This window comes from Eleginops maclovinus, chromosome 2 (assembly GCF_036324505.1).
Source record: "Eleginops maclovinus isolate JMC-PN-2008 ecotype Puerto Natales chromosome 2, JC_Emac_rtc_rv5, whole genome shotgun sequence".
NCBI classification, from domain to species: Eukaryota; Metazoa; Chordata; class Actinopteri; order Perciformes; family Eleginopidae; genus Eleginops; species Eleginops maclovinus.
In genome coordinates, this window is record NC_086350.1 from 7970974 (window position 1) to 7992694 (window position 21721).

Consider the following 21721-nt stretch of genomic DNA (forward strand, 5'->3'; position numbering starts at 1 on the left):
TCAGAAAAAATCCATACTGCCTTTTTCTGGACAGAGTTTGGTGGTCCTTTTACTAAACTAAGCTAAACAAATCCCGGCTGTAGCTTCATATTTAACAGTCAGATATAAGAGTAGGATGACTGATCTTTCCACCCAAATCTTGGCAAGAATGTGTGAAGGTGTGTTCATTATTCCTTTCAGGTAGCAGGTAAGGTAAAACTTTAAATGTCTTGAATGTCTAAGGAATTCATATTTTTTATCTCGACATCATTTGACGAGTGGTGCTCTTATTTTGTTGTTATTACGTCATGGAAGTTCCAGGTTTAACAACCTTTGCTGTCACTTACCCTGAGCAGCTTGACATCTGACAACTGTAATTAAGGATTTTTTGTATTTAAGTCTTTCTATGTAGATTTTTACTTTCTTTCAGCCTAACCTTTAGACTTATATTTTCATGTTAGGCCTAATGACTCTGACTGAGTCTTCCTTAGTTTATTTAACGAAAAGCACAGATTTTATGTGTGTAAATTCAAACAGAAAGTACATTTTTATTTCAGTTCCACGCGTATAATAGTGTCACTTACACTAAAAAAGGACACTGTTTTTCTCATAAATCCCTTTTAAAGTGAAAAATTGCAACAGTATAGTCCTTAACCATGATCATCCAAAAGGAGTATTGGCCTTAAAAATATGGCACTAATCTATGGCTGAACGCAAATAAACCACACTTAAACCAAAATAGACAACCCACAGACCCTGTGACCTAACATTTAATACAAATGCGTAATGACAGCCAGTCTCCCTGTGAATGACCAGAAGTCATTGGCTACCGCCCACTCCATTAGAGAGCACACAAAGCCCTAAGTGGTGGAAAAGAACAGCATAGGTTGTTTTTTGAACCTCAAATGTTGTCTTAAATCACATAATCTGTCACAAGCTATTCATCACGAAGAGCTTATTCTCGTTTTTTACAGAGAATAATACCGTGCACCTCTGCTCACTCTAAATAGCAACATGACTGAACAACGTAAATGGATAGAAGGATTGCATAGGAACCATAATGTGACAACTGGATTAACATTTGTGTGGGTTTCTGGGAGAGTAAATCATAAATTGTGCCAAAAACGGGGAAAAAGAAAAACACTAAATCGCTAGAGGCAGGAGGGGGTATAATTCACTGCAAAATGATTTCTAGGCCATCATAAATGATAAATGACACTGGCGGTGTGTCAGCTTTCAAAAACAATGTCTGGTTTCAGAGTTGGGACAAATTGAAATGAAGTTGAGTATAGCTGCAAACAGAATGAGAGTGAAAATGACTGGTTATGCAATGGATTGTGAAATGGAATCAATATAACACAAAGTAACTGTAGAAAATACTTTTAACCTTCACCAACTCTGATTTCAGAGTGCTTTTTCTCCAGGTATTAAAACCTTTGCATGGTCTGTGTTCCTATCCGAAAGTGTTCCCACTGGCTGCCTACATATCAGAGTGCAGAATGTAGATATTGTATAGAGATTTGCAGGATGTGAGCCTGTGTGACAGATCTATAATAGATGATAGATTTTACAGTAGGCTGGCGCTGTAGCACAGCTCTTAGGCCTTACCTGGGCTGGGATTACATAACTGCCTCACTGAAACATCTCTCCTCTCCAACGCTCAATAATCTCTTCCCTCTCCATCACAGATTCACTCAAATACACACATGGACCTTTTCTCTCTCTCGATCGCACACACAAACACAAAATATCACCACTTTTTAGCACTTGCAAACACACACCCACACACAGAAACACAAACCATCTGTTTGGAGGCTTGTTGAAGTGCATTAGCTGTACCTGGCTGCAGGATGAGCTGCACTCTTTCTGTCCTCTATACACTTGAGCAAATGGAAGTATATAAACCCTGATCCAGACACACTGGGCCTTACTGTGAAACCTCACTGAGAGCTACGGTTCATGTGATGAAGCACCTACTCTGCGGTTATGAGAGGAGCAATACGGCACACTATTGACTGAAAAAAGTGCTTTGTTTGTGTGACATTTAAATGATGCCCACAAATACAACTTTAAAAAGGGTCAGGTTCATCTAAATTACAAAAAAAAATGTTGCCTAAGCTGTACTGGTAACTTGCCATGCAATGTTATTGTTGTGTTTTTTAATTATTGGTTTTCAGATATTTCTTCACAGAAGTTTGTCTCTTTCGAAACAGTGTCCCAGTTACTTTGGATAATATGTATACCATACTGTTCAGACCATGTTCAGTGGATAATACAGAGTACCGCAGACTTTGGTTTGTAAGATGGTATTAGTTAACCAGACAAGGCTCCACAATTCAACACACCTAACTGCCCAAAATGTGTAATTGTTACATTCCTGTCAAGGTATAGATTTTTTTAAAACAAGACATGATTTGTCAGATAGAGGCTAGTAGGCTAACTTTTACCCCACTTAAAGTGTATCCGCTAAGCTAATCATACCCTAGTTTTAGAGTAGATACGAGTATGGTATCAATCTATTAGTAAGCAAGAAAGCACATTCCCCAAAATGTCAAGCCAAACTAACAATATCTGCATAGATAGATAAATCTATTCTTATGTATGTTTGGTAAACCGAACCGTATCTTCTATATTTACTGACATCATGGGTCAGTGTTTCTGAACCACGTCTGGCTGGTGACCCTGTTTTTAGGACCAACACATTTATGGTGCTAGAAATTCCGGTTTGTCATGTGACTGTCTCATATTTCAGAGTTACTTCTACATAAAACTACGTAAACCAAATATACCTCTCTAACTCAGTTCAATAAGTGTCCAAGGACCCTGTTTGTTTACAGGATCAAATAACCCTATGTGGAGAGACAGAACAGCTGGGATTATCAGTTCTAATATATGTCCACCATGTGCAGGGAAATCATGTGTCCTTAAAGCTATTTTCCATTTCCCCTCTTGGGATTCTGTATCCGGAGAAAGTATCATGTCACTATGCACCAATGTCGATCTCTATTTATGCTCTGAGAAGATGATCACTCAGGGTACTTCCCCCCCTGCCCTCCAATTATAGTCATTAATGGTTCATACCAAGGAGATAAGCCAGGGTGGCCAATATTATCCCGCCTAAGTAAGTTGTGAAGTGACTGGGAAATGAAATGCATGAGTTGAATAGGAAGCTGTTTAAACAAATGACTGGCTGATGAGATTGGAGTCGCGGCCTTATGAGAGGAGAGTAAATGGAAAGAGTCAGGCTGTCAAGAGAGTGGAAGAGAAGAGAGGGGAGGTTGTGCTTGTAGAAGGAGGTGAAAAATAAGAGGGAATTCATTAAAAGAGGTGTGATAGGTCGAGGAAGTGAGCAACACAACGACTGACATTTAAATATGACAGGTGTTGTTTTGCAGAGGCTCTTTCATAGCCTCCTATTGTAAATAAAATAACAACTTGAATAAAAGTAGTTGTGCTTTGTTTGTTTTTTCTTGTTGTTCACTCTGCACATGCATCTGCACATCTTAAAAGGGTAGAGTGGGTGTGAGTAGGTTGTGCACCATTACAAAAGGTTAAGCGTCAAAAAGGTAGAGCCACTGAGCAGATAATAAGCAGGAAAAATAGACCATAAAACAAAGTAAGAATTCTACCAGTGTTTGCTTTTCTTGAGTGACTCTCAATTTAATGTTGATCAAACATATCAAGCAATTAATAGCATCAACTTGGGCTTTATAAATTTCGATGTTATACTTTTATATATTCCTGACACTTATAAAATAATAGGAAAATAATGGACACAAAAAATGATTGGTAGTTGCACCCCGTACTAAAATTAGAGAGTAACACAATATCAAACTATTTATAAATACTGTTTGACCCAGTTCTAATGATAAGTGAGTCGAAGAGTTTTATGAGGGAGAGGAAATGGGTGCAGGAGCATAATTATGAAGATGTGAGCCGATTGTTAATACATGAGAATTGACTTTTATTGCATTAGTATTTAGTATAGGTGGAGTATGAGTGTAAGGTGCTTTTAACTGGTGACATCCACCAGAAAAAACAATTCAAGAGGAAGGTTTCCTCCCTCAGCAAAGCCATTACTCTGCACATTCCCCTGCATTAACGTGTGCATGACTTACCAAAGAGCTGGCGGTGGAATATAAACTTCCCAGCTAACATGCCGGTGATAATGGCCAGTATCCAGCATATTACTTTCAGGATGTTCCATCCGAGGCCCGGGTACTTGTTGAACAGGAAGGAGAAGCAGTTGCCCACTACGATCATATGGGCCTCTGTCTGACTGTGAGAGATGGGGTCTTCTGCGAAGATGAGGAAGTTAAAGAAGGTGACCAGGTAGGCCACGATGAGGCGCGACCACGGGTGCTGGAAATAGTAGCGGAAACGGGCATCTATTTCCATCCTGCTGAGCCCCGCAGCCACACTACACCTGGGAGTGGGTGAGAGGGTGCGAGAGAGAAAATTCCGATTTTAGTCAGATTACATTACACTCAAATCACCACGGCAGATTAGAGTGAAACATCACTCAGATTGAGATTAGAGTTAGGAGTGTAACTGAGGTTTGGGAGAGATTGTGAGATTATGCTAAATTCAGACAACTCGGTTCAGCAGCAGTGCCAATAATGCACCTACACAGAGATTTCTTGTGCAAAGACAGGCTTTCACGTCATCGCAAAGATTATCACACAAACATGTCAGAGAAGGCTGGATCCGTCTGGATGGAGATGCCATCACAGAAAAGAATCAGGAGCATGAAAACAGGTTAAACCTTTTGAAATGTGTTAGCTCACAATTTAACAAAAAGCTGAAAAAAAGTTTAAGCCTTAAAGGTTGAAGTTAAGTGTCATACCTGGATAAGGTAGATTCTTGAAGTGCTTAGCTGTAATGCGCTGGTTTATCCTCTCAGCCTGTCTACTCTGTGCTCCCCTCAAAAAAAGTGGCAGCATTCACTGATGCTCTGTCAGGGAACACCTGCCAAGCAGAGGCAGTGCTTGAGTAACTTCCCGACAGTCCTCCCTCTGTATTAATAAAGAGGGTGTATGAACGTAGTGGGAATTCTTAAAGCCCACTACATTCATACGCCGATCGACTTCAATCTGAACTCCCTCGCTGTAGCCCTTTGTGACTGGTCTGACTTTGCACGACTGAATTTCCCAAACCAGTTCCCTGCTTTGACACAGTTTCCCAAAATACCCCACAGTGGGAATTTTAGATGATGTAACATCTCCAGAAATAGAGCTGCCAAGTGAAACACCCATGTGGCTATTCCACTTCACCAGCATCATGTTTTATCTTGTCATTAGGATCATTGCACACCTTGGGTGTTGCTAAACTAATTATCCCATACACACTTCATCTTTTCAGTAAAATGCTTAATTACATGCATGGAGAAGGACTCAGCCAGCACCCAAAAGACACCCATGAATTCAGGAAGAAAACATGCCAAATAATAGCCAAAAAGAACTCATCAACCTGGGGGCTGACACTGATGGAAATGCATTTGAGATTGCAGTAGAATTTGCAAGATCACTGATATCATAATCACCATTATTATCATCCTGCTCATGGAAGGGTACATCCTCTAAACTCCCTGGCGTTTCCTCTAAACCATATAAATTACTGACCCAATAGACATAAGTGCTGCAGGAAATACACTGAGTGGTCCGTCCATTCGTGCCAAATCTGTCAATTCCTGAATGGACTACCGTGTAAAGAGCATAAGACAGTGACCACACACATCCCCTCTAATGTGACAACAGCGATGACGCCAAATGTCACATAGCCGACCTCACGAATCTAGCAGATAACACAGGCTTGACTGGAATTATCTGATTACACAACTTTAATATCGGTGCTCCAAGCGACATCTGGGACGGCCAAAATTCGTGCAAGCCTTACCTACTTGGACCTCGGTAATATAATGTGTGCATGTGAGGTGGATCACCGTCATGAACGCACCTGCTCCACGCCGTTTTGCTCTCGGTCGACAGCCGGGACAAGAAGCCCCGCTCCCGCACGGCTCTCCTGTCACATCAAGCCGACAGCTGCGCTCTAATCATCCCAAAAACGAGATGATGCGGGAGGGTTGTTGTGGAGGGATTATCCATGCGACCTGTTGTTGGTATACGACAGAGGCACCCCCAAATCCTCTGCCATTGTGCTGGAGCGTCCATGCGCCGGGTGGGCTAGCTGAGCCGGGCGGTGCTTCGTCAGCGGGTTCCCGCCGGGCGGTGCTGTTTCTAGGCTGTGGACGGGACGCTGCTGCTGTAGTGAGGATGGAGATAGCTGGAGCCGCACAGCACACATAGCATCTGTGCAACGCAATGTAGCCAACACATTATTCACCAGCGTCAAGCGAGAGACAATTCAAACATATTACCTCCGCATTCACCTTTCAAAGTAAAACATGATAAATAAATACACTTTTTTTTATTATTGTCAATTAACCAGTATTCTCATGTGCGTACTTATTGTATTGCATTTATGTTTTTTTCGGTTTCCTAGTTTTAAGTATAGTATGAAAGTTAGTATTTAAATAAAACCTAGAAATTCTTCAAATTAAAAAAATATATGTATAAAAATATGTAGAGGTATGAAATAATATATGTCTGACAAGAGTCAATCAAAAATACCTAGCATCATAACTTGGCCTTCTAGGGATTTCAACATTATAATAATGTATCGATATTTGATCCCCCTTTGCATGTTTATGTCATTTTGAATTTTAACACCAATTTCTTTAGGTGTCAAAATAAAACCCTTATTTTGAAAAGGAATTCCCGTTATTTCCGGTGTGACTCTAGCTGTGACCACATCCATAGCTGTGACACAGCTCCTGAGATTCCCTCTGGTGACGGGATGAGGACTATTTCTCAGCTGTAAAATCAATCCATATTTTTTATTTATTTAACGAGGAATAGGAGGGACATAGGGCAGAGGCAGGAAACCCGGTGGCTTCCAGATGTTGCTGGATTTCAAGCCAAATACGATGTGCTGCCATGAAAGGAGGACATATCTACGCAAATAAAGATCGGAGACCTATGTCAAAATGGAAAAGTGAAAAATAACTGACTTGCTTTAATCATGTCCCAACCGTGAGCCTATTGTTAAAAACACAAAGAACCAATCCAATATTTTTGAACTCCACTTTATAGAATTATATATATACTGGTTTAATCAATTTGAATGATGTGGGTTATAGACATTTGATTTCCATAATCCCCCATAATTGTTTACAATATTTTTCATTATTGTGACCTAGTTTACATACCCAACAATGTGATCATTAATGTCCCATGTTTAAGGTAAAATGCCTTACAGCTCACTTATTTGTATCTATGAGCACCTCCACCACGCCATGTTGTTGTTTATTATTTTATTTCACTACATTTCAGAAGCGAATATGTCACTAAGTTGGATTAAAAAAAACTATTAACCTATAAAATATGATGCATTGATACAGATCAAACTACCAAAAGGTTGATCAATTATTTATAATGTACCTCGTCTTTACCAGGCAGCTGACCAGGGGGAACACAATCAAAATGCTGTTTTTTAAGTTGTGCATAATAATCCTCTTGTATTGGTAATTGTGTGGCATAAAAAGCAATATCACATTTGACACTTCAGGGTTTTTTTCTAAAAAATACTTCAGTTATTTCACCTACTTTTTATGAAAATAATATGAATACTTCGTTTAGAACTATTACTTTTAAAAAATAATAATTTTCAAACAACAGATTTAGGTCGTATATTATAATTTAATATGATTAGGAAATGGCCAAAACACTTACAATGTATATCCAGCAGTGGCTCAGTAAGTGGGGGCTTGGACTGGGAATAGTAGGGTCGCCGGTTCGAGTCCCCAAACAGACTTGAAATATGGAAAGTGGACTGCTACTTAGAGAGGTCCCAGTTCACCTCCTGGGCCCTGCTGTGGTGCCCTTGAGCAAGGCACCAGACATATCCAATCCCCCCTCCCCATTGCTCCCCGGGCGCTGCACGGTAGCTGCCCACTGCTCCTAGTACTAGGATGGGTTAAATGCAGAGGACCAATTTCACTGTGTGTGCTCTGCTGTGTGCATGTATGACTAATAAACAGGGTTTCATCCTCCGATTCTGTGATTATTGACTGCCTCTTGTGATTTTGATGTTGATGACGACACACGTGGGGCGGTTCTTGTGGATGTAGTCCTCTTCCTGCTTCTCTGCCCTGGTTTCGCCTGAACAGCTGCATCAGCCCTTTATCCGACGAAAGACACAATGTCACATCAAACGGGCATTCAAGGTAGATGTGTTTCCCTGCTTTCAATGTCTCTTTCATTATGTCTTGTGTTGTGCGTGTGTGCCATTCCCGGGTGAGTGTTAAGTACCTCCAACAATTCATTGCATCGAGAAGCTACCGTCAAGTTAGCTAGCCACTCCTAGCTAGCAGTGAGCTACCGTGCTGTGTCTGATGTTCAGCGGTGCCCTGTTTGGGCACTTTAAGGCTTTAATCCTTGTGCATTTAGCCTGTTCACGAGCCACCTAAATCACGGCTAGTGCTACTCCATTTTTTTTTCTCCATGAGTTGCAATAATGCCTTAGCTTCTCAGTATGAAGCTGAAATCCTGCAACGTAAGTTTAGCTCTCTACATTGATGGGCGACGCCTTCATTTAAACAAACTGCTGGCCTGTTAGACCGGCCGGTGTTCACACAAATTCACGAATAGCATTGACTCTGCTCTGTGTTATTATAAAAATCATCTTGACTAGGGCGTGACATCCTCTTATACATGGCAGCAACACCGCGGAAGTGTTTGCCTGTTATGAGGTAAACACAACCTGCAAATTATGTGAGCTAATAAAACACAGGCATATGTTGCGACTATATACTGTAATGTCCCTTCAAGCCCAATTCAAATAGACTTTAGCTTTGAGGTATTATTTACATTTGTGCAGAGACGTATGTAGGGTCTATTCTAGGTCAAACTGCTTCTATTTACACACACATGTTAATAGCTGTCCACACCTAATGTGTAGATAATAATACAAAAAACACCCCTGTAGAACAGCTGTTTGATGTATTATGGTGTTTGACCATTAACCTCATTGTCTATGTTCCTTTCTGCCTGATTTTATGTATGCACGCTACATTTTTATTGTACCTGTATATGGGTGCAAAGGTCATATCTCTTAATACTGAAACCATGCTACCTTCTGATTATTGTAACACATTATAGTACAGTACTTTAGTATGGGTTTAGTATTTTTTCATTATTGATTGATGCCCAGTAGATATTATAAAAATGTTCTGTGTGACTTAAAGTATGTTAAAAGGAAATGGGATATTTAGAAGTTAATGTAATAAAGATACATATCATAAATAAAGCTTTATTTAATGTCTAACTTCTGTTTAACCTGGTTAGTAAGACTCACAACAATTTTGGGAGGAAACATTTTAATCTAAGGCTCAAAAAGTCATGTTAGCAGGAGCTTTCTGTTGTCATGCAGGCATCTGTTTAAAACTGTAGAAACTAACCCCCTTCTGTCTTTTCTCAGCGGGTAATGATGTGAAAGACGTCTTTGCCAAAGCCAGGAATGGAGACCAATATCGAGTCATAAAGGTCGTCATTGAGGCTGGTAAGCAGTGTCCCAGGATGTTTGTTTACAGCTCCTTCTGCCAAGAAAACACTTAACTCGTACTTCTTCTTACACTTCTACTAAAGCTGACATTTCAACATTACTAACAAATCTGTGCACTGCTAATGTGTTGTTTCACACATCTGCTTTCCAGAGCAGCTGACTATGGGCACCACTGGGAAAGCATCAAAGAAGTGGGACCAGGAGTATGATTCCTTAGTTGTGCCCCTCCTGGAGGACGACGTGCCCTGCTATGTACTGTACCGGCTGGACTCCACTAACAACCAGGGCTACGAGTGGATCTTCCTGGCCTGGTCACCGGACAAGTCTACTGTAAGAAAACCAGAGCGGCTTTAATGAATAGCTTTCCATACTTCACAGCATTTTGTCCTCCTCTGCTTTGAGCATCAGTTGGGTGGGGTGACCACATCAAAACTGCATAAATGTGCGCAACAGACGTCTTGAAAAATCCAAACACAGGAAGATTATGGTGCTCTCCAAATAACACGGCTCTTAGTTCAAACCTCTCATCTCTTAACTGAAAATTACCTCTCTCAGTGCGTCACTATTGTTGTTTTCTTGTCATGCAAATGTGTGTTTTGCATTTGCTGTGCTCTTCTGCCGTACAATAAGTCATTGTCAATTGGTTCAATCCAAAACCTTTGGTGTAGTCACTGCGATCCAAAATAACCATGACAAATAGACATACAAATGTTGTTTCTGTAGCAGTGGAAAGAGGAATGTTACAAGGAGAGACCAATGCCAAAAAAAAAAGTGCCACTTAGGATATATGTGGCACTCTAACTGCATGCTGCAATTTAACTCAAATTCACTTTCTGAGAGCCATATTCAAGCTGAACATTCCTGCCCTCGCTCCAAAGCACTGTGCTGCAGGCTGAGGCTTGCCTGGAAGTTGCATGATCCTTTCACAACTGGTGCAAGCTGCACTGATTCAACTCAAGTCACATTTATTTATATAACTTTTAATCAAAAATGTGTTTGATGCCATTTAAAGGTACCTAGGGAGTTGTTGACCACTAGTTGTGCTGTTGCTCGATGTTCTATTAATAAGTAGGTTTCCTTTTTGTTACTTTTTTGTAAATAACAGGTAGTGTTAATGCTACGAAACATAGAAAAGCAACAACAAAGGCAGGGAAGAAGATTGCTAGCATGGATATAAACAATGCAGGTTGAGCAATGTTCTAAAAGAGTCTGCTCTGCAATGTGTACAGAGGGACAACATGCATTCATCTGTTAAACCTTAAAGATGCAGTTTTGTTTTTGGCAAGAGACACTAAATGTTAATAGAAGCTTTCTTTATTTACTAGAAAACTAAAATGTTTGCAAGAATATAATCATCAAACACAGTTCCTTATTATGTTCATAACATAAATGCCTTTTCAATCCCATATTCATTTTAATTCCCTCTACAAGATACTAACACTTACAACAGAGCACAAAGCAAGAAGGAAAGATCAGTAAGAAGAATTGTATCCTCTGAGGCTGCCAGATTTAAGCTCAATGGGACAAAAATGTTTGAGTTTACTAAATACTATTTTAACTTTTCGTATTCTCAACAGGTGCGACATAAAATGTTATATGCTGCTACCAGAGCCACACTGAAGAAAGAGTTTGGAGGCGGGCACATCAAGGATGAGATTTTCGGTAACACAAAGGTAAGTGTCACTAGAGGAATTCATACTGCCATCATTGTTATTCAATCCTGTTGTTAAATGTTTTTTTCGTTACATCATACACTGAGCTACAACTGCAGTTGGTTGTGCAACTCTTTGTTGAAGAATGACAACCAATGATCCTTGAAACCTTAACATTTGCAGTGTTGCGAAAAGCTCTTTTTATGCCCTTTAGCTTCAGTTACAAACCTTCAAAAGTTAAGCTTCAGTCTAACACATTTATGCAATATGACTAAAGATGCGCTAGTGCGTCAAACTGTACTGCTGAATGATGTGCGATTGTGCTGTTATTTGCCCACCCAGGACGAAATGAATCTGAGTGGATACAGGAAATATCTGACCGCGCAGGCTGCTCCCCTGCCCCTCACTGCTGCAGAGGAGGAACTGAGACAGATCAAACTAAATGAGGTGTGAAGACAGACACACACTCGTACAGACAAGCAAACACACAGACAACACATTTGGATTTCATTTCTTGGCTATTGTTCTCATTGACATGCTACTTTTCACATAACCCACCGCATGTTGACAAGTTGAATCGCTTGAGTCTGTTCTGACTTCTGGCTGTCGCGGATAGGGCTTGCTCTCGGTTCTGAAAATAAATGACACTACGTCATCCATGTATTTGAGGGGAGAAAATAGCAGCTCACAGCAGTATTGTTCCTAATCACATCTGCTGTGTGTGAGGTCTAAATACCAGCAGAAACAGTGCAGAGTATCAATGAAGGCCAGCGCTGCATCCTTCCAAACAGCACAAGGTCAGCAGCAGTGCAAGTGTGCATATGCTTGCCCGGCAGTATCAACATTGAAAAGATGCTGATGCATTAGAACAGCAGGATGTTGGCGGAGATGAATATATTAGGCACACACCCATGGCTCTACGGCTCCATACCAGTGGAAAAACAGTCCACTCATCACTTTTATTACAGCCATTTGGTCACTTTCAAAGTTTAAGATGCATAATTGTGCTGTTTTCATTTATGGCAGTGCCGAAGACACATGTGTATTTCATGCAAAACTGATGGACAATAAAGAACTCTGATTATGAAATGTATTCTTGCTAACATTTGCCTGTCTGAGCTCTTAATGGCTGTTCATATATATTGTTGAGAGAGTTTCATGCAAATGTAATTTCTCTGTAGCTTTGAGCGCTCGCTTGGCAGTGATTCTGCGTGAAGCACAGGTGAGCCGTTTCACTGTGCTTTGCCTTTGTTGTTGGCAGAGACAAGATAAAGAAATGCTGTAATGCGATATGCTGCTAATGCTGCAGGAGTGTTTACACTGCAGTCTGACTCCACCAGACAGAAAGCAAAGGAAAAACCGACATCTGAAGTTTTACTTTTCAGAGTTTCTGGTGCTGTTCCTATAAATGAACCTATATGAACTGTTCATCTTTTTTGAGAAACTACCTTTTCTAATTGCTGCTCTCTAGACCTCAGCACACAAACAAGAACTGTCTTTCTTACCATATATGGAAGTGCTTTGAGTATTGCACTCCCTCTCCAAAGTACGCTCAATTAAAGACAGCAGAGCAAATGGGAAGTGAGGTTTGTGCTCGTCCCACTTGACCAGCTGTTGAAGGAAGATAATATACCGACCGCCTAGATGAAAACGGGGCTTTGAAATATTTATCATCGCTGTGCCTTGGAGACTGCCTGACTTTTACTAAGCAGATGGATAAAAGACCCGCAATCCTTTTTGGTATGCGAGGTAGCTACATCGGAGGCTCAATCATGTTTGCACGGCATTTCATTTTGTGGGAACAGAGCTCTAAAAATAGATGCAATTCATCAGTGTAATCCCCCCCAGCATTTCCAGTTTTCTGTCTGATTTCGTGGAGGCGCCTTGTCACTGCCGATACAAGCACCTCATGTAATCATCATGCTCCAGCACTTTTTACTTCCTGATGACAAAAAATGAAAAAAACCTTTATTATCAACAAGTCTTTATCATGAAACTCCTGACAGGAAATGGATTTACTTCCTCATATGATTGAATTTAAAGACCAGAGTGTTTTTTAAGAGTAGGATTTGTTCTTCTCTTATGATGGGCAGCACGATGACATAATCTGGATGTATATTTAGACATATGTGTGAACACATTAGGGCAACACCATGTTAAATCCACTGACCACAGATTCCTGTTGTAGATTTAGTAATTCATTTGGGTGTTTCCGTTTAAATATGCCTCTTAATAAAGAAGATACATTTTTGAATCTTCTCTATGAATGCCACCTATGTGTTATTTATTTAATATGTGTTAAATAATGCTCTGATCAGCCTTATGATTGACCTCATTAAAGTGTTTTTTGTGATGTGTTCAGGTGCAGACGGACATCAGCGTGGACACCAAGCAGCAGACCCTGCAGGGAGTGGCCTTCCCTGTCCACCAAGACGCTATTGCAGCCCTTGAACGTTTTAGGGACAAAAGAATCAATTACGTACAACTGGTGAGTCCTTAAGAGCGGATCATTAGTCGGCATATGACCTTTTGTTCCATCAATAATTGGAGAAACAAATCGAGCCTCTTGTCTTTTATTCCATTTTGTTAGGAGAGATAGGGGCTGATTTGGTCAGGAGTTGTTTTCAGACCAATACAATGAGTCACTCATTTTGCCCAAAAAACCTTTGTCCTTCTCATTGAAATTCAAAGGCTTTATGTCACAACTCAGATCAGATCATCGCCATGTACAAAGGAATGATTGTGGCACTGTTGCAGCTCTGTCTCGGTTCCCTTTTTGTCTCTTATCCTAAAAGCATTTCAAGACAGCGGAGTGTTTGATTTATTTAACATAGGCATTTTGTAAAGTAAGTGTTCCACCTCAGACACCTGAGAGCGAGAGGAGATTGTATTCAGTCTACCCACACATATTTTTCCTAATTTGTCTAGAATCCAAATCAGGAACTCACTGGTCACAAGTCCATGCCACCAACCTCTTGATTAACTTTCCAATTCCTTTGTCAACAGCATGTAGACGCTGAAAAGGAGCTGATCCGGTTGAGCAACACTGAGCCAACAGAGTTGAAAGACCTGCCACTGAGAATCCCTAAAGAATCTGCACGTTACCACTTCTTCCTCTACAAACATTCCCACGAAGGCGACTACCTAGAGTCCACAGGTGAATACATCCTCTATTATTTCTATACAGCTATGACTTTTTATGTTGTTCTACGAATGATATTTTCTGTCCGCTCTTCTCATTGGTTTTTTTTCCCCCCTTTGCAGTGTTCATATACTCCATGCCTGGGTACAATTGTAGCATCCGGGAGAGGATGCTGTATTCCAGCTGCAAAAACCCCTTGGTGGACATGGTGGAGAACAACCTCCAGATTGAGATTGAGAAAAAGGTGAGACCATCTATCATGATGAAAGACTAAGTAGAACCTTATAATATTTAACAGGGGCTTGCTTTGCTAAAGGAGTTTTTTTCCTGTCTGTTTCCTAGTTGGAGATCGACAACGGGGATGAATTGACCGCAGATTTCCTGTACGAGGAGGTGCATCCCAAGCAGCATGCACACAAGCAGGCCTTCGCCAAGCCCAAAGGGCCGATCGGGAAGAGAGGTGTGCGCCGCATCACCCGACCCCCCGCAGAGGGAGAGGAGAGAGATTAAACAGACCTCAGCACCCAACCACCACCTCCACCCTCGAGCACGTTCCACAGTGGAACATTCCTGGGGGAAATCATATTTGACACGCTTGTTTAAAAGAATAAGACGACAACCTCAAACGCCCGTAAACATCCCCAGAGACCCAACTATGCACGCCAAGGACAACTGAGCAATGACACACATTTCAGAATTTTCCATTTGTAGCTTGCCAAATGGAAGCATATTCATGTATGTTAGTACACTCACAACGATTCACAATGATTTCAAAGAGGCCCAAACAAATTCAAACTTGAAGATTTTACATTGTTGCCAGCTGAGACTTTACATGGTGTTAATGTAACTAATGTGAACTTGCGCCAATATGATAAAACCCCCATTCTGAGTTCACATGCTTGAATTCTTAACTTGCATTCCTTAAGTCTGTGTCAATTAATGTTTTCGTGTCTAATATGTTGAATTTTTGTCTCCTACTGTTTGCACAATGAAGTGCTCCAAAGCAGAAAACGTTATCCCACTTGTGTCTATTGATTCGTTTTAACCGTGCATTTTATATTGGGAAATTGACTTCTTTTTTGATATTACTGTGGTTTACATGAGAAATCATCTGCTGAGAAACTTATTTTTCTATGCAAGTGCTGTAAATGTACATATTGTAGCTGTGTGATGATCTATGATCAAGAAACAGTCTAGTCTGTTCTGGTGATTGTCTGTGTTGGTGAGGATCAACAGTGGAAAGACCCGGTGCTTCCAGAAATATTCCATCAGTACATCTCAGATTTCACTCAGAGGAAGCTACTCCAACTTTGCTGGTTCCCATACAGGAGGGCAGCCAAGCCACCGGATAGGAAAGGGAATAATATACTATACCTTGATCAAAATGTTGCCACATCCACTGGTCTACTGATTAATATTAGGCAAACTACTTAGCTCACCTCATGTCTGAAGGGAAAATCATTTCCTGTATATTCATAATTTGTCATTCTAATAGAAAAGAAAGTCATGTTCGGTCTTATTTGTTTTCTTACCAATCTTTCTTTTAACGAAGAAAAAATAAAATATTTAAATCACACATTTTCGGTTTCATTTTATTCCTTTTACAATTCCTGAAAATGAAAATATCAAACCAGGCAAAACAACTTCATAAAATGTTGTAGTAGTAAATAAGCTGCTTTATTATTGAAAAATATATAGTAAATAATTCTTATTAAAATACAAAAATATTGTTTATTACAGAATTCTTATTCTAGTATTGGGTTCCGTTTACAATACTGTTTTGTCAGTCACAGCAAACGAGTAACATTTATTCCTCCAAAACGGCGACTAGACTTGGCTCATAAAGCTTTGATCTTTTCTGGGTTGCTTTGCTTCAATCCTGTGCCTTGAAATCCAGTGAGATGCTTTTGACAACTCCTTTCAGTTCCAACAGGACCTGTTAAGAGAGATATGTATATAAATAGCTAAAATAGAGAGTCTACAAATAAAAATACATGCACAGTTTTTAGCATTTTCATGCAAAGCGTAAAACCTTATTATTGGAAACATGAAACGTTTTTTAATCTTAGCAGTAAACCGCCACTGTTCTCTTAACAATATTAAAAACAGATCAAAAGCCACACTGTTAACATGTTCCTTTAATAGGATTAACACAGCATTTATTTATTTTCAAATGATCTCTTATGCCGCGTCTTGCTGCCTTATATGGCAAATCCGCAGCTGAAAATAGTCTAACAAATGCACTATTTACCCCTGTTTGAATGTTTTCCCTCACTAAAGTGCCACATTGTTAAGGGGAAATTACACTGAATTTGTATGTTTCCTAAGATTTAAATACTCAGTTCATCTTGATGAACCATAGGCTGAGAGCCACAGCCAGGCTGGGGAAGTGAACACAGTGCAGACAGAATAAGACATTGATCGATTTGGTTGAATCATGGGATTAGCTGAGACATCCTCCCCCAGACTTACAATATCAGTGCACCTGGAACTGATTATACAAGTATTTCCCCTCAAGGTGACACAGAAAGTGTTGCATAGTAGCTTCAACTTTAAATCTGAATAACTGCTGTTATCTTTCCCCACTGTACCTGTCTTATGACTGGCCGTCGGTTTTTCCTGTCCGCGAGGCAGTTACAGGCCAGAGAATACACACTCTGCACCTGGCTCATCTCCCAATCTCTCATCTTTTTGTCCAGGAACTCCTCCAAAGTCAGATCCTCCTCTTCATCATCTATATCATAGATCACCTCCATCTGGGAGAGGAAGGGAGGAAAAATTGCATCATAGGTGACTTAAGGCAGTGATAAACAACATTGCTACCTCTTCAAGATAGTATGATTGTTTCTATCCTCCCAGAGGAACTTGATTTCTTGTGTCCCTTTTCATGGGACACTCCAAATATACTGTAGATTTTGTCAGGTGAAACTAAATTAAATCCTTTCCATTTATCTATAACTCCAAACTGATACTGAGCCCTGACTAATTAAATGTAAAGTCTTAAGTAAGCTGTTACCATAAACGGGAGCTTGATAGGTACACATTGAAAGCCTCTTTTGTGCTGCTCACCAAGAACTGTGGCTCGCGGTTTTCATCGGCTGGCGAGAGTCCAGACAATATTTCCAACAACACCTGTAGATGGCAGAGAGATGGGGTCAATCACATGGCTCTGGATGTCAAAAAACCTTTATTACTCCACCATGTGCCAGGTAGCTTCAAAGACACAGCAGTGTTTGCACAGCTGTCCATTTATGAACAATATGCTGTACATACTGCACTGTATAGCAGGTCAGGCTGTCTTATACACTGCTGATCCTAGAAAACAATCAACTAATGTCGTACAATGGATTGTATGTTTGACATTTACAGCTAGTAATATGGTTCAGCAGTGGCCCTTGACCGATTTGGATTTTTTTTGTAGGAGAGAATAGACTTTACACAACATAGAGCTCTATTTTCACAATGAGAAGAAATGCATACGGTAATGTTTATGTCCTGCAATTATGTGTGTGTCAGGACTTTGTGAAACCTTGCACTTCAGTAAACTGCTGAGTTGTTTTTACATTATACATTACAGTTGCAGTTTCTCTTTCCCTGACATAATATCCCCTTCAATGTGTGGTTGCATGCATATTAGCTGTGTGTGTGTGTGTGTCTGCAGAAGGCCTACCACTCCAAAGCTGAAGACGTCAGATTTTGACGTGATCTCTCCTCTTAGCGCTTCAGGTGCCATGTATGCACGGGTACCCACAATCCTCTCCGTCATCATGGTTGTTGACGTTCGCTTGGCCGATGCCCTCGTCAGTCCAAAGTCTGAGATCTTAGCCACAAATGTTTCATCTAACAGGATATTTGCACTGACAAGAAGAAAACAAAGATAAGGAGCACAGTCAGCTGTTAGACATCAAGTATATCTCATTCACACATTTCAATCTTTCCATGTCAAAGGAATAGTTCTGCACTTAATTAAATATGAATATTAACTTCCTTGTTGAGAATTAGCTTAGCACAATGAATGAGAACAGGGGGAATCAGCTAGCCTAGCTATGCCATATGGTGACAAAATCCACATACCAGTTACCTAAAGCTCACTAAATAAGCATATATAAATAAAGATTAAACGTGCTTATTTAGTCAGAATGATATAACTACTTATCTACCCTGGATTGTAGAAATAATTGGACATTATACAAATAATGGGGAGAGAAAAATACAGGAAACTTAGCCTGTATCTTGTTATTGTTAATCTGTACAAAACAAAACAGTAAAAACAACAATGAACAACAGATCAGTTCTCAGCAATAAGTAAAAGTGTGTATTTCCTAAGATGTTCAACTATTGTATTAGGAAAAGATTATTTTAAAGGCCTTGACAATGAAGAAAGTCCTCATTTGATGTACCTTTTAACGTCTCTGTGGACATGTTGGTTGTTGTGCAGATACTCCAAGCCTTTCGCTGTCCCTTCAGCTACCAAGCATCTCTGTCGCCAGGACAGTGGAGGACTTTCCTCCTGGTAGGGAAAAAAGCAATGTGTGTATGTGTGTGTAAAGCATAAATCAAAAGTGATAGAAGCAAGCAATAGTTTAGATGATGCTTACCAAGCAAGTGAGTCTGTCTAGCAAAGAACCGTTGGCCATGAGGGGATACACCAAACACGGGTGCTGACCATCACAGGAAAATCCAACCATGTCAACCAGGTTTTCATGCTTCAGCCTGTGGAAAAAACAGTATCATCAAAACAGATCTGTAATTAGAAAATATATGAATCTATGTTGAGCATTATTCCTTGCTTGCTGAAATGTAATCAAACCCCACTGGTCACACAAAAAGATACTATTCCAACTTTTCCAATTTGAACAATATCTTTATCGACCGATTCATTGTCCATTCAGTAATTACAATAACTGGCTACAAGTATCTACTAAATCTGAATGTATTGGTTGGTCCTAAGCTAAATACAGGCTGACTTTCCAAAACCATGAACCTGCAGAAACAGCTTGTTTGCTCTATAAAACATAACCGTTATGAGGTTATTGTGAGTCATCAAAATCAACCCCATTAACAAGGATTTAGAGGGATGATAAAACGTACACTTTCAGAGTCTGGATCTCTTGGTTGAACTGTAGTTGCAGCTCGTCCAGGGAGATGTCCTCCATCTAAATGAAATAGTATATTACGTTGTCATTTGCAAGATCAGCATGAGTATAAGATTGCCATAAAAACGTTTACACTTACAGGATTGAGCTTTTTCACAGCAACGGGTTTGTCATTTAGAAGACCTTTGTACACAGTGCCAAAGCCTCCCTCTCCCAGTCTGCTGCCGCCGTCTGATATTGGCCGGTCATCAAAATTCCCTGTGATCTTCATCAGCTCATTGTAGAGGAAACTGGAGACACCTAATGAGGAACACAGAAAAGTTTCATTTAAATGTTTGTAGTTGAGCTCTCATTGCTGCCACCTGCTGATCAATTTGTAGAATTACACATTTCCACAATGTCAGGAACCAAACACAAAACAGCCCTTTTTAAAAGTGGAATGTAACTAAATTAATTTTCTCAGGTACACTTCTGAGTACTTCCAATTTTTCCTGATTTACACCTTGACTGCACTACGATATCAGAGGGAAATACTTCTTTAATTTAAGAGCTAAAGTCTTAGGTTACTATGCATAATAACATTTTCCACACAAATCATATTCATAGTTTACAAAATACAATAGATTTTAAAAGATGAACTTCCTACAACTCATAAAGTACATTGTTTGGAAGACTTATTTGAAGTATATTTGAATTATATTTAGCTAACAATACTTAAGTACTTTTACTTTTCGATTTGGAATGAACCACTTAATTGTAATGGTGCAGTTTTAAACTGTGTAGTATTTTAATTAAAGTCAAACATGCACTTTATGTTGATGTTTTCAACTTGGAAAAACGGATGTTTAGTGCCATATGCTTCACAACCTGCTCTTATTTAGAGATCAAAAACAAACGACTGTATGCATAAAACTGGCATATTTATACTAGCCTCTCCACAGTTAGCTTTGCAAACATAACTAAATAAAATCATATTAAACTTAATTGGAAGAAGAGAAAAAAAGTGCAGTTACCTGTGTGTTCTGGCTGATTGCTCTCCAGTAGCATCTGGTTCTGCAGAACAGAGCTGTCAGCTGGTGGCTGTGTCTCTCGGTCTTCCAGGAGTCTAGTTTCAAGGGCGCTGTTTGTTTGTACTGCTGGAGAGGTCTGCTGTATCTCTGGCAAAACATCCTCTTCTACTGCGTCTGGGCAAAAGATTAAATACGTTATTTTGTTGATAAGGTGTCAAAAGCATGGTCTTAATCTCTTGAATTGGTTTTTGATACTGAGATGGGCATTTGTACATGATCAGATAACACAAATTAAAATGCATTTAGTGTATTTCCATGTGTTAGTGGTAGTAAAAATGCATGTAAAAAAATGGCAATTAATTAATTAAGTCTAGATGAGTTTCTGTGATCACTCACTGATTTGATTTCATTGGGAAACTGTTTTGATGGGGATGTACATGTTTTTAGAATGTGTGATCTAACAATTTGAAAAAACTGTCAAATGTAAGAGACCATTGATGATAGATAGGCTTACATGTGTATTTCACAGCCTGGGATTATTATAATAATCGTTTGTGTTGAATCATACCAGGTAGCAGGATACTAGCAGCAGCCAGTAATCTGTGACTCTTCAAAATGTCCACCAGTTCCCCCACTGTACTGTTGGTGGTCCCCCAGTCAGCCAGCAGCGCCACCGTGGGACTTTCCCCCTGTGCCACAAGCCTTTCAAATCTCCTGAGATATACGGAAATAAGATGCATGAGTATAATTATATATTAATGAAATAAAACAACGACAGATAAATAATAGATGATAAATAGATACATATACTAGCATGCTCGACCATAACTGAAACAATAACACAGTAAATACCAAACGCTATATAACATCACCTACCTTACATGATGCTGAGAGTACCCTAACTCCCCACTCGGCTTCCGTATCGAAACGATAACATCTTTCCACCTGTCCTGAGGGTCCAAAAAGTCAGACAACTTGCGACGCAAACTATAACCGAGGTTTCGAATGTAAGTAGCCGAAGTTATTGAGTTATTCATCCTACGGCAAAAATAATGACACAACCTCTTTAACAGTTATTCTAACATGGTGTGCAACTTACAACGCCGCTATAGGTGTTTATTATCTGCCGTTGAACCCATGAAAGGAGACACTATATAAAACATTTTGCTCAAAGTTTGGTAAAAAGTGACTTTCCGATATTGAGCAACTTCCTTTAACGTA

The 21721-nt window shown here is 39.9% G+C and overlaps 3 protein-coding genes across 6 annotated transcripts in view; 1 reads left to right on the plus strand and 2 right to left on the minus strand.

The window, feature by feature from the left end:
- The window catches only part of tmem117 (transmembrane protein 117), a 38348-nt gene extending 32064 nt beyond the window's left edge, over positions 1-6284 (minus strand). Inside the window, exons 1-2 of one of the 2 annotated variants that reach the window (XM_063900115.1) lie at positions 5935-6284; positions 4098-4405 (exon numbers count right to left, since the gene is read on the minus strand). In XM_063900115.1, coding sequence (XP_063756185.1) covers positions 4098-4377 — 280 coding nt within the window. In that variant the 5' untranslated portion in view covers positions 4378-4405; positions 5935-6284. Of the gene's footprint in view, positions 1-4097; positions 4406-4825; positions 4914-5934 lie in introns of those variants that run through there. The other variant, XM_063900124.1, reaches the window with a different exon arrangement.
- Positions 6285-8111: 1827 nt separating this feature from the next.
- twf1a (twinfilin actin-binding protein 1a) lies at positions 8112-15970 on the plus strand. The gene is made up of 9 exons (XM_063901960.1): positions 8112-8263; positions 9517-9597; positions 9752-9930; positions 11178-11273; positions 11595-11699; positions 13615-13740; positions 14259-14409; positions 14517-14638; positions 14737-15970. The coding sequence occupies exons 1-9, from the start codon at positions 8239-8241 to the stop codon at positions 14902-14904; spliced, it is 1053 nt and encodes a 350-aa protein (XP_063758030.1). The 5' UTR covers positions 8112-8238; the 3' UTR covers positions 14905-15970.
- irak4 (interleukin-1 receptor-associated kinase 4) lies at positions 15960-21717 on the minus strand. 3 transcript variants are annotated; one of them, XM_063901927.1, is made up of 11 exons: positions 21377-21714; positions 21069-21214; positions 20504-20674; positions 19630-19790; positions 19486-19550; positions 18993-19107; positions 18795-18904; positions 18065-18251; positions 17464-17526; positions 16986-17150; positions 15960-16330 (listed from the first exon to the last, which is right to left on the minus strand). In XM_063901927.1, exons 1-11 carry the CDS (start codon positions 21535-21537, stop codon positions 16268-16270), a joined length of 1407 nt encoding a protein of 468 aa, XP_063757997.1. In that variant the 5' UTR covers positions 21538-21714; the 3' UTR covers positions 15960-16267. The 3 variants fall into 3 exon arrangements, with proteins under 3 accessions (XP_063757997.1, XP_063758007.1, XP_063758016.1); XM_063901937.1 differs by having other exon boundaries at positions 21382-21710; XM_063901946.1 differs by lacking the exon at positions 15960-16330 and having other exon boundaries at positions 16984-17150; positions 17411-17526; positions 21377-21717.
- Positions 21718-21721: the final 4 nt, after the last annotated feature.

Excerpts from the sequence above, each read along its gene's own strand:
- irak4 (XM_063901927.1), bottom strand. The coding sequence starts at position 21,537 with ATGAATAACTCAATAACTTCGGCTACTTACATTCGAAACCTCGGTTAT. Across the intron at positions 19,108-19,485 it reads GAGATCCAGACTCTGAAAGT|GCTGAAGCATGAAAACCTGG; the intron begins GTACGTTTTATC and ends TTTTTTCCACAG. Across the intron at positions 18,252-18,794 it reads GTCCACAGAGACGTTAAAAG|TGCAAATATCCTGTTAGATG; the intron begins GTACATCAAATG and ends TCTTCTTGTCAG.
- twf1a (XM_063901960.1), top strand. The coding sequence starts at position 8,239 with ATGTCACATCAAACGGGCATTCAAG. Across the intron at positions 14,410-14,516 it reads CGACTACCTAGAGTCCACAG|TGTTCATATACTCCATGCCT; the intron begins GTGAATACATCC and ends CCCCCTTTGCAG. Across the intron at positions 14,639-14,736 it reads AGATTGAGATTGAGAAAAAG|TTGGAGATCGACAACGGGGA; the intron begins GTGAGACCATCT and ends TCTGTTTCCTAG.